The 12134-nt window shown below is 44.3% G+C and overlaps 1 protein-coding gene across 1 annotated transcript; it reads right to left on the reverse strand.

Moving 5' to 3' along the window:
* Positions 1 to 1851: 1851 nt before the first annotated feature.
* FAM114A2 (family with sequence similarity 114 member A2) lies at positions 1852 to 12113 on the reverse strand. Its single transcript, XM_030957279.1, has 14 exons — positions 12059 to 12113; positions 10814 to 11019; positions 10504 to 10600; positions 9966 to 10061; positions 9561 to 9673; positions 8469 to 8603; positions 8149 to 8307; positions 7677 to 7800; positions 6637 to 6716; positions 5905 to 6033; positions 5551 to 5690; positions 4765 to 4837; positions 4167 to 4220; positions 1852 to 3439 (listed from the first exon to the last, which is right to left on the reverse strand). Exons 2-14 carry the CDS (start codon positions 11015 to 11017, stop codon positions 3341 to 3343), a joined length of 1503 nt encoding a protein of 500 aa, XP_030813139.1. The 5' UTR covers positions 11018 to 11019; positions 12059 to 12113; the 3' UTR covers positions 1852 to 3340.
* Positions 12114 to 12134: the final 21 nt, after the last annotated feature.

Here is a 12134-nt window from a genome sequence, read left to right on the forward strand (position 1 = left end):
TTTGAGAGGATGGAGATGGGCACACGGAGCACCCTGAAAACAGATCCAGAGAGTTGGGATCTGTTTGGTGTTGGGACCAGCACAGGCATCTGACCCACACCTCTGAGCAGCTCCTGCCACTTTAGAAGGATCCTCCCCCACAAATACCAAACTCCAACTTATTTTTAACGGGTGACCACATTGCTCACTCCCTGCCAACCCCAGCTGGGCTCAGTGTCTCTGATGCCTCCAGCATCCTCCAGTGAGAACAGCGCAGGGGACAGCCCTGGCATTGCTCTCTGGAAACAGGGACACAAAGTGACACCCACAGAACCAGGACCATCCTGCCCAGCAGGCCAGGCTGCAGGCACCAGCATCTCCCTGCAGCAGGACAGCAGAGTGGCAGCCAGGGACACTCCTCAATCCCAGCCCCAGGCTCTGGTCTCACCCTGCAGTGGGCACAGAGCTGCTCTTGAAGGAGGGAAAGCAGCCTGCTAGCCAGCACCCAAAGCACCAGTGCATGGGAACCTCGAGCTGCTGTCCAGGAGACTCCCAGAAAACATGGACTAGCACAGAACAGGCCACTTTTGTCCTCTGTTTCTGTGCCAGGGAGCCTTGGACTACAGAACACCCACCTCTGTTTAGGTCACATCATGACAGATCACTCTTTATTTTGGATTCAATGAACACACCTGAGAAGGAAATGCCAGAGCCTTTCTCCTCCTCCTGCCACGAGCTCCCCCATTCCTGCCTCTGAGTCAGACCCTTTAATTTGTGCTGTGGGTGACCTGGGACAGGTCCCTTTAGTCAGGGACACCAGTGGCAGCACAGCTGCTGCTTCTTCCAAACCAGGACAACTGCTCATCCTGCCAGGGCTTCTGCTGCTACTGACCATGTGTGTTTTAATAATAGAAATTGAGTCCCTGGGAAGGTGGCTGGCAAGGCCTGGGAGCACATCCCAAAGCCCACTGGGAAGCCCAAACCTTTTTTATGTTTTAAACCTTTCCACAGCAGCTGCCAGGAAGCAGCTTTTACAGCTGCAACTAACAGAATCACTCCCTAGGAAAGAAAACAATTGTGGAAGGCATTTTTTTTCCCTCCAAGTCACTGCCAGCATCTTAGCTGACTCTTATCTATTCTCAGCCACCTCTCACCTCCCCAAACACTACCAGAAGTGTTCAAATTACTGTCAGCTCTCATTAGGTTTACACAGAAGGCAAGGCCAAGCAGGAAGACCTCCAGACAGTTGGATGCTGAATTCTGATGAATCCTTTGGGTAGAAAGATTTCAGTAACCATGGAAGAACTGTTTTTGTTGTCTATTGCAGTCCTTGCACTGGCACACAAATGAAGCTGGTGCACGTTTGATTATTGCCTGCTATAACAAAATCCAGGTGGCACATGACTGAAGGAATTACTGTCTGCATGTTAAAAAAAATCACCTCATTTCCTTTAATTATTAAACTACTCTACACTAAAGCACTGCAGGTCAGTAGAATTTATCTGCAAAAAAGCAGCTGCTGCTTCATAGAACTCCATTACCTTCATTTCTTCTCTTCTGACATTGCTGTACATTCTGGCTTTTTGGCAGGAGCAAAGCTGCCTTTTTGCACTGACACAGGAACTGGGAGCTCATCTGTGGGAGCTCTCACTCCCCAGCCTGGGTTCAGAGCACTGGTTCCTGCCATGAGAAAAATCCCAGCTGTCCTGGCCCCAGAGCTGCACCCAGCTCTGCCCCAAAAAACACAATCAGGGCTGAGAAAAAACCCCACAGTTCTTTTATTTCGTTTGTGCCCACTGCTATCTTGATAGCTTTTAACTGAAACAGTTGTCAAAACAAATCCTTTATTTAATAATGCTATCAACCAAAAGAAGAAAAAAATACAGATTTTATTGTAGTGCAGATTTTTTTACCCCGGACACCCTCCTTTCAAGTCCAGTTTTAAGATGCCAGAAAAAGCTTTCCCTTTTGAGATCTGATCAGTCTAACCATGACTAAGGCAGGGTTTTTTCCATATATATATATATATATAATCAGAGCATTAGCCAAAAGGTATTCTAATACAAAAAAAACCACTTCTCTACTGCACAACTAGAGCAGAGGAATGTTCTAAGCCTTCAGTATAGCAGAGATGTGCAAGACCTGCTAAAACCCAGAGGATTTTCAAAAGGGGATTTGAGCATCATTGTTACCAATGAGCAAGTGCAGAGGCAGGTGTGACACTCAGTCACCTCTGATTAGCCATTATGGACTTCTTGAAATTCCATTTTAGCTGTGCATTTCTGCTCTTGTGATTCCAACAGAGGCTGCTGCCTCCCCATGGGCAGGCTCAAAAGATAAAGGAACAAAGCAGGGAACTTGCACAGCACAAAGAAACAGATACCATATGTGGAGCAGCTTCTGAGGCAAATTAGGACTCCTACTAACAGAACCAAATTGCTGCCTCTCTCCCTACTTCAACAGATACCTTCCAAGAAGGAGCATTGCATTATAGTGTTTTTCCAGAGAAAGAGAAGACAAGCAGTATATGAGTCTGTGAAGAGTCTGTGGCTGACATGTCAAGCTGCACTGAAAAATGGGAATCCTCCTGCTGAATTCTCTCATTAAAGTGCCCAAACACGAATCAATCCCTTTTAGTCAGTTCTCATTTATTGCTATAAAGCCAAGTACCTGCATTCTCAGGGCCAGATCAGCATTTTCCCAGCTCGTGCTGAAGCAAGCACAGCATGAGAGAATGAGAAACAGTCCCCTGGTGAGAGTCCCTGTCCCACATCCCTGAGTCAGTAGAGGCATCTTCAGGAAGCTGAGCTTCTCTTCAGCAACAGCCTGATCAGGAATTCTCTCTGCTCTATTCTGCCCAGTCTAGGAACTGCAAAGTTCATAATCACAAAAATTTGCCTCTTCTTGCACCTCCTATCTAATATTCACTTCAACAGGAATGCAGAGCTATCAGGAACCCAATTATGTCTGACTTAAAAATCACACCATGATTTTAGCTAACTAACTAGCCAGCTGCTACTCTTCTCTTCAGCACTGGAGAAGCTCTTTGGACTGTGAACACAAAAAGCTTGTTAACACATACAGCAGAGAGATTTCAGTGAAAAGACACAGACAGTCCATGAAACAGAGAAGCAATCTGCACTTTAAGTCTGTCACGTTGTCCACCAGCCTGGACTATGCTAATCACATCTCTCAGTGTGCTGTAAGAGCTGTCATTGCCAGACTGCACTTAATCACCATTCTTGCAGCAGCAGTGAGCAGAGTTCATCTTTTTCCCTTTAATAAGAGCCATGACATCATTCTCCAGCATGGAAACTACGAACTGGGAAGGTCAAAAAGTTCTTAATTAGGAGGATTTTTATTACTGTGATAGTTCCGTTCTAGCCTCAATAAGAGAGATCTGCAGCACAGGCAGCAAGAGCTGGAAGGCATCTTGGATATAGGAAGCACTGTTTGAAGCCTGTGGAAAAAAAAATCAAAATACACACATGAATAGCCATGCTACCAATCAGCTTTACTCACCACATACTCATTTCAAACAGCATTGATTATTGCACAGAAAAAACTGAAGCCTAGTGCTTGCTGGATTTTAAAGGCTTCATTCTAGAAATCAATTTTATGTCAAGTTTTTGAGGGGCTTTATGCCAGTAGGCAAAAAAAAAGCAAATGGCTTAAAGACTGCCAAACAAGATCAGTTCCAATCCAAATGCAGGATACTGTTCTCAGTAAGAGAAGAAAAGAGTTTATTTCTAAGTGAAGCATAGCATGCTGTGGCAGGAAGGAAGAACACATGAACATGAAACACTCCCTTCCTACCACACCTCAGAGCTCTGAAAGCTTGAGAACAAATTTAACAGTAAGGAAGTGTTAAGACTCTTGTATGCTAATTTCTGAACTTGTCTAAGATTGACTTTGGACATTTAAATTCTAAAAATCCAGACTGCTGAATTTAATATGTGTCTCCTGACCCATCATAACTGTGAACTGACACTCACTCCTCACTAAGTAACTCATCTTTTGTGCAAATCTACAGACATTTATCAAAACTTTCAAGTTATTAGTCAGGTAAGCACAATTTTAGACCAAGGGTTAGAGAACTTGGCATGCATAAGGATCCTAAAGTAGGAAGAACCAGCACATCTATTTTTAAAGTATTAGCTTAAAGTTTTAATGTTAGCATAACTGACCTCCAAAAACACTCCAGTGATTAAGGGATTAAGCACATCTGCTTTCTCTTTGACCTGCAGAGATCAGACATATATTATCCTGATGGAAAATTTGATCGCATTTCTTCAAGCAAGATAAAGCTAAACCCTCAGTAAGTTTAAAACCACCACTGCTCCCTTACCTAGAGGAAAGCTAAGCCACAAGCTTAGCAGCCTTGTAGCATGCAAATAAGAACAAAGAAACCTGCATGTGCCCAGCATAGGTCAGGTATGAATACACATCACATCTTCAAATGAACTGAGGACAAGTGAGGAATACAGAGATGATGATACCATCTTCAGGAACACCTGAGTGCTTTGGAAAATCCACAACAGGGTCACACTTTATTTGCCTCTGTCTCCTTAGCACTGTGAGCATCAATTCCCACCCCCACTCTGTGCCAGGCTCTCAAAAGCTCAGATGCCACAGTTTGAGGAACTCTGGCCTAAAAGATCAGTTTACAAGTTAAAACCTGAATATGTAAACATGCAAAAAACAAAAAGCTGTTCCTGGTAAAGATCCTAAGGCTGTTATCAAATAAGCACATCTCATTCCTAAGAACTGTGGTGTAACTCTTACCCCTGCAGTTGTTAAGCATGTTGTGAACTCTTTAGAGAAAGCTGACAGTTCTTTACACAGCATGATAGTCAATCTGAGGAAGAAGACAGGGAAAACAATGAAGTAAACACAGTCCTCAAGATTAGGTTTCTTTGAGCTCTAAAACATAAATGCCTATTTCTAGCTTACTAAGTTAAATTAAACCAAAATTGATAAAAATGGTGTATGAAGATTCAGAAGTTTCCCAAATAAAATAGGGGAAAATGGGGAAATAAATAATTTAAGCAGAAGATCTTAAAGAGCACTCAGAGGACACACATCCATTCCAGAAGGAACAGTACTAACTTGCCTTTTTTTACAGGCAAGTGTCATTTTCTGAATTAGAAAGTACTGCACATTTCAGACACATGCCAAGTGTCTCCTGTGCAGTAATTCTGCCATCTCACGTACCAAGCATACTAAATGATTAACAAAGAGGAAATCAGGAGTCACTTTTGTGCACCTGTTTTGTCATGTTTTAAATCTCTGCCTACTGACTAGCACAAGCTTAATGCAAATATCCTTCTAGGCTACACAAAGCTTTCAAGAAGAGTTTCCTCTTTCTTATCAAGAAGTGCCTTTAAGCTGGAAAGAGACAGCTGAGTTCTGTTGGAAGATAATGATGCCACCCATCACAAATTTGCCCAATTCCCAAATTTAAACACCTATGCAGAATTCAAGAGCCCTGCATTGCGTGGATTTCCAAAGAATTATCAGACAGTTTAATCAGTAATTCTATGCTACCCATTTACTGAGAGATGCACTCACTGTGACAGGGACTTGGCTCTGTCTGTGGCTGTCACCTCCTGTTTCTGACCATAGAGAAACAAAGCTGCAGTTTTGTGAAACATTTCAATGGAGCAGGCTGTCAGTTCTGCCAGGCTTCTTATGGCAAATGCATGAATATCCTGCAAGAGTGACAAAAATTCTGCATACTACACAAAGACTAGCAGCTTTTATTATTTAAAACAAGTCAATCACACAACATGCTATCACTGCCCTTTCAGACCTCAAAACCCACACAGAAATAGAAACACATAAACCCTGTGAGTCACAACTGTAACTCAGCAGCCAGATAAACACTCTGCAGGCAGATATTCTTTTCCTTGATTACCCAGTTACCTCTACTGATTTCTTAGCATCCTGGTCACCGTCTCTGGATTCTACTTCTTGGTTTTCTTCATTTTCTTTTTCCTCTTTAGGAAGACTGCTGTTGAATCGTGCTATCCACTCATGAGCAGATACCCTCACCTGGAGCAAGATGTGCCATAATATTTAATGACTAGAATGAAGCCCCCCTGCACACCACAAGACAATGGAGCATTGGCCCTCTTCAGAGGAAAGAAACACCTATAACTCCTTTTGAGTTTCTGAGAAGAACCAGGACAAATAATCCCAGTGCCTTCAGGATTTTGCAGAAGTTTGGCTGCACTGATGCAGTTGAGAGCATTTGTTTCTCTAGCACCAGGGGCTGGAGTTTACCAACAAGACCAAACTATCAGAGGTGCTTTAAAAACATGTCTGCAGAATGCTGCTGCCACTTGGTGGATCTGAAGGGTAGTGAAATGATGGCAAAAAAGATGAATCTTCCTCATACCAGCTCCTGAACATAGTAAAACAAGGTGCTTTGCAGGCCTTCAGTTCATAACTGTAGGTTTTTTCACTGTAGTGGCTGAAGGCTCACATGATTCTGCCCCATAAAGTTAAAGGCCCATCTCCTTTGCCTACCATTGCCAAAAGATCTAAAATATGGCTTGTTTTCATGCATTTCATATTTTCACAAGCAAAGCAGGTGGAGAGAAGCCTTTCCTGTGAAGAAACTCTCCAGCTTTTAGAATATGGAAAATAACTCACCGTGATCACTTTGTCTGGCGTGGAGGAGATGTGCAATTCTGAAAACAACTGTGTTACTTCTTTTGTGAACTCTTCATCTCCTAAAGGACAGGAAAGGTTAAAGAATCCACACAAAGGACAGATTCAGGAATAAGCAGCACTTCAATGCACAACTAGTTCTGCACAAGTCTGTCAACTGTTTCCTTTACTTCTCTGTGAATCACCACCTCAGGCAAGAAAGCATCAAACCCAGTCTTTTCAAATACAATTTCTAAGGTAAGTTCTGCAAAGGTGGAGACATCAGTGCCTGAAGGTTAGTTCCTGGTTTCTCAATTCTGGTTTTGTAGCTAACTCCTTTTTTTTTATTTTTTATTTTTCTACACGCAGCCTTTTATAACATACTAACTTGCACATCACCTTGGAGAGTCTGAAATATCACTTAGAGCCTATGGTTCTCCTATTATATATGGCATAGCAGATGTGAGATCCATTATGTGCAAATATAAAAGATACATTAAATGTTGAATGATAGCAAGTGCAGGTGTGTAAGCCCTCCCTGATGAGCATTTAGGTAAAAGCAATGCAAGAAATTTACATTTAAATCCATGTAATTCTCAAGAATCAGGGCTCTTGTGTGCGAAGGTACCTCTGAATCTTTTGCTCTGTGTGGCTAACTCTCATTTAAAAAACAAATAAAAAGACTTTTTGCTCTCCCACATGTTGGACAACTCTGTTCACAGTTTTCCCCTCCAGGTCAAGGAAACCCACTTTCTCTCTGAATTAGCATCTTGGCTCAGGGTCAGTTGTATGAACTGCCCATGAGTCAAACAACTCTAACCCTGCTCTGGCAAGAAATCATTCCTGCTACAGAATTACTGCACAGCTTCTCAGAGGTGAAGGATGTTGATACCTGTCATGCCCTTGGACAGAGATGGCTCTAGGATTAAACATCCAGCTAAAGAATAATTTAAATTTGGCATCATGACCATTGCTACTGATCAAGGCTGGCTGGTTCTGCACTAAGGACCAGCTTCTCTTCTCAGAACCTGGGGCTCTCTTACCCTTCTTTTCTTCCTCTTCTTCTTCAAAGAATTCAGGCAAAGAAAATGCTTCTTTGAGTTGCTCCATTTCCTCCTTCAGTGTGTCCAACTTCCCTCCAGAGGAGGCATTCAGAACTGCTTTCACCTGGTTAAGGGCAGCACAGCCAAAGAGAGAATCAATAAATCCATCCAACAGGATGGAAAATACAGGCCAAGGTAGCAAACCAGCAGGTGTGAGGAGAGTAACTTGTGAGAAGTTGGAGGAACTGAACTGCAGGAACTGAGGCTGGGAATGGCTTTAGGAGCTGAGGACAGGACAAACTGCTCCCAAGGTAAACACCAGATCCTAATGCAAGGATCAAAGTGAAGTTCTGTAATCATTTTACAGCAAATTCTGAGCACTTGATTTTACACGTATATACATATATTTCTAATCTTTTTTCCCCTGCTCAGCTGAACTCAAAATAGAAAGCAAAATGCTCAAGGCCATTACCTTTGATTCACTCTCTCTGGAAAGCATCTCTAAGGCCTCCAGATGCGAAAGACCCTGAAACTCATCAAACAGTAACCCATAATGGGCTTTCTTCTCAGTAGCCATGGTAACCTCGGTAGCTGTCTGCTGCTCTTCTTTCTCCTTTGCTTCTCTTAAGACCTGAAAAAGAAAAGCAGAGGCCTCGTGACAGTGCCAGGAGATAAAGAATACAGGAGGAGAAGGCTTTTGGCTCAATAGCAAAAAATGGCTGCTTAATGATAGGACCACAAAAGAAGGGAGATGAGAGAAACCAATGAGGTGCTGATAGGGAAGCACTGTACCTGAGATAATGTAGAGGTTCTGTTTATGAGGCCCTTTGTTTTTTTGAATCCAGGGTCTCCCTCAGCTATTACATCCATTGTCTTTTTGCCGATGAATTCCAAGGCATCCAGACCTCCACTAATAACACTTTTACCCTAGGAATCAGATTTGGATAAAGACAGCACATAAAACTCAGAGAAAATTACCCAATGGAAGAAATTGAATTGGGAGGGTTTTATCAGCAATCTTACACTGTGCACTCACATAAAAGCCAAATTGGTCCTTGTCACCCTAAATTCAACCCTAATCATCACAAAGAGAGCAGCAGGACACGGAAAGAGCCACAACACATTATCACCCAACAGCTTATTACAGCACCCAGACAGCTGCAGCAATCTGATGGGAAATGTATTTTTTTAGTTTGTGAACAAGCTGGCTCTCAGCACATTACAGAATTCAGTTCTCATCCTTTCTATGAGAAAACACCAGACCTGTGGATTTTGACTGCTAACTTTTGTTTGAGCCTTAAAAGCAAAAAACAGAAGCCAGCTTTCAATCTGTAGCTCTTTCAGATTCCCAGGCAAATTGACAAGACAGCAGATCACAAAAGCAGTTTCTAAGGGTAATGGCTTCCTTTGAAGTGCATTTCTCCTGGTCACAGGAGCAAGCTGATTTCCAAGCGAACTGAGCTAGTTTCACATAGGTTTTTTGAAGAGGAGAATGAATTTCATCTCTTGTTCTGTGGAAATCAGTGAAATACTCCAGCAATGAGTCTGACCCTGCATTTAGCTGACTACTCCAAAGGAAAGGCAGAGATGACAGAGTACAGAGGTGACATGCACAGAAATGCACGCTCTGCACAATCCACCGTTAGTATTTTTTTGTTATGTACCAACATTCAATACAGAAGTATCAAAATTCATAACATCTTTCACATTAGGTGCCAGTAGGAGCAAGGCCCAAGCTAATGGTTTTCTGAAGGTTGGAAGAGTTTATCACTATGCATCCCACAACTGTCAAAATTAAGTTTCTTCTTACAATGTTTCAGATCAAAGGCCAAAACCCCAAAGCTCCCTTAAACCCATTTTCTCCTGCATTCCCAACTCACTCACTGTGCTTTGGACAGCAGTAGAGATGGTTGATAATACTTCAAGAGCCCCAGCAATAGGGAAGGAGCTGCCATCATCAGCTGCATCAGTGTTGCTGGCAGCAGGATTCTCACTTCCTGCGTTAGAAGGCAGAAAATTAACTTCCTGACTTCCAAAAAAAAAAAGACCCTGTCAGCCACAGAGTGGAGAAAATCAACACACACCAAATATCAGCTAGGAGCAAGCCTGCAATTCAGATTATGTTCCTCCCTACTTTTCAGAGCTAACAGAACTAAGCAAGAGAGTATTATTTAAATTATTTTATTATCATTCTCAAGGTGCAAGGTGCAGAGTAAAGTGATGATATTTTGGGGCTCATTATGTTGTGAAAAACATTGCAGAGTTGCTCTTATGCAGTACAAAACTGACCTCTTGCACCATCTTTAGACTCTGAAGAGATTTCACTAGGACTGGGGATCCCAAGGGTTGTTTCTGCTTTTTCTATGACATTTGAAATACCTTGACCTAGAGAAGAAAGAAATCAGAACAGAAACAAGATTAGAGCTGCATATTCTTTTTTATTATTCTGGATTCCTTCTGTTCAAAACAGTTTAACCAGCATTAAAACCTCCTTCTATCCAGCTCACCTACCAGTGTAATGAACCAAGGTTTCATCTTAGCTTTTAAATAAAGTTGTAAATACTGGCAGAATACTAGTTTAAAATACCAAATGAAAATTACACAAACACCTTAAAAACCTGAAAGTAATTCAGCCTTGTGCATATCTCCTTAATCTCACTGTACCTTTTGGTACAAGCTTTTCCCATTACTTGAACAATTCTCTTGACATTTTTCCAATAATGGCTGCTATAACTGAAATCCTCTTCTCCAGAAACAAGTTCTAAAGCACCAGCTTGAGACACAAAACATGATTAAAATATTTATCAAATAGCAGAAAGAGCCTTACCTACAGTAGCTACGGTAGCAGACGCAGTTGACAGAAGAGATTTCCCCCAGCTTCCCCAGTAGCCCCACCCTGTCTGAACTGCAGGAGGATCTGAGACCTTTAATGAAGAAAAACAGAAGACTGATGCAGGCATTCTGGTGAGGAAAGGAACACAAGCAGACTGTGACATGCGACTTTTGTGCAGCTTTTTCATTTCAGAGAACAGCAATGTGAATTTTCAGAAAGGAGTGGGGCTTATGCTCGGAGTTCTCCTGTGCGCAAAGCCATGAAATGTGAAGTCCCATCTTTCTGAGCAAGCACAGGAACTTACCTTGATGGTTTCACCTGCAGGCTTTTCTGTGGCAGCAGGCTGGCTTGGGGGCTTGGGTTCAGGTCTTTTCCGAGTTACAGGCACAGTCTCTTGTTGTCTCCCTTCACTGCCCTCAGAGCAGCCAAGTTCCTCTGTCTTCTGTTCATTTTCAGCTTTGTAAGAGGTTTCATCTTTCAGATTTTCACCACCATCTTCCTCAGACATGACTACAAACATCCACAGAAAGCAAGGCAAAGAAAATAATCACTCCCTCGCACTTTGACATTAGTTCAAGAGCACCACGTTGGTGTTTTAAATAATTAAACACAACAGTGTTGCCACATATACCCACATGTGTGTACACCAAATTACATCTGACTCAAAAATAGCACACTTGGAAGTTTAAAGTCCCACAGGGACACGTGGCTTTATCTAACTGACACACCCTCTCCATCGCAAAATAAACCAGTTTGCTAACTCTGAAAAACAAACGAAGGTACAAAAGGGACTCAGATAATTAAATCCATTACATGTCCCACCAAGATAAAAGTGAAAACAAATCGCTTGGGATGGCTGGGATGGCTTGATGAGTGTAGGAGACAAAGGGGACAGCAGTCAGAGAGCTAGGGAGGCAGCGACTGGGTCACTGCTGTACCTGGGGATGAGCACGAAGATCCCCCGGGAGCTGCGGTGAGCTCCAGCTGCCCCAGCAGCCGCCCCAGCAGCCGCCCCAGCCCCGCGGCCCGGGGTCGGGGAGCCGGCAGCGGGGCTGTCTCGCTGGGCGCGCCTGTCACCCGTCCGGGCTCCTCTGGCAGCACCTGCGGCTCAAGTGACTTGCAGGGCCAGGCAGGGACACGCCGAGACCCCCAGAGTCCCCGGGATCACAGTGGGGTGACACTGCTGTCACTGATGCAATCAGGGCAGCTGTCCCCGCCACGGGACAGCGATGGCCTCAAGCAAAGCGACAGCTCCGGCTGCGGGCTGGGGACCGCCGCCCCATCTGCCGGGACCCCCTCCCCACCCCGCAGCCCTGTGCCTCCGCTTCCCCGGGGGTCCCCCAGAGTCCCCTGACCCCCACACGGGGCTGCCCCATATGGCACCGCACGTTCCCTGAGGCTCCCCGTGGGGCTTCTGCAGCACAGGAGCCCGCCAGGCGCCCGCACCACCCCGCCATGGCCCCGCCTGCCCCACAGCGGTCCCCAACGCCCGTTTCCCCGCGGGGCTCGCTGTGCCCCGCAGAGCCCCGGACCCGGTGCCAGCCCTCACCGTCGGCGGCTCCGGGCGGACCTAGAGCAGCGAGGCCGGCGCAGAGCGGCCCCGCGCTGCCCCGGAAGCGGCCTCG

Source organism: Camarhynchus parvulus, chromosome 13, assembly GCF_901933205.1.
Source record: "Camarhynchus parvulus chromosome 13, STF_HiC, whole genome shotgun sequence".
Taxonomy (NCBI): Eukaryota; Metazoa; Chordata; class Aves; order Passeriformes; family Thraupidae; genus Camarhynchus; species Camarhynchus parvulus.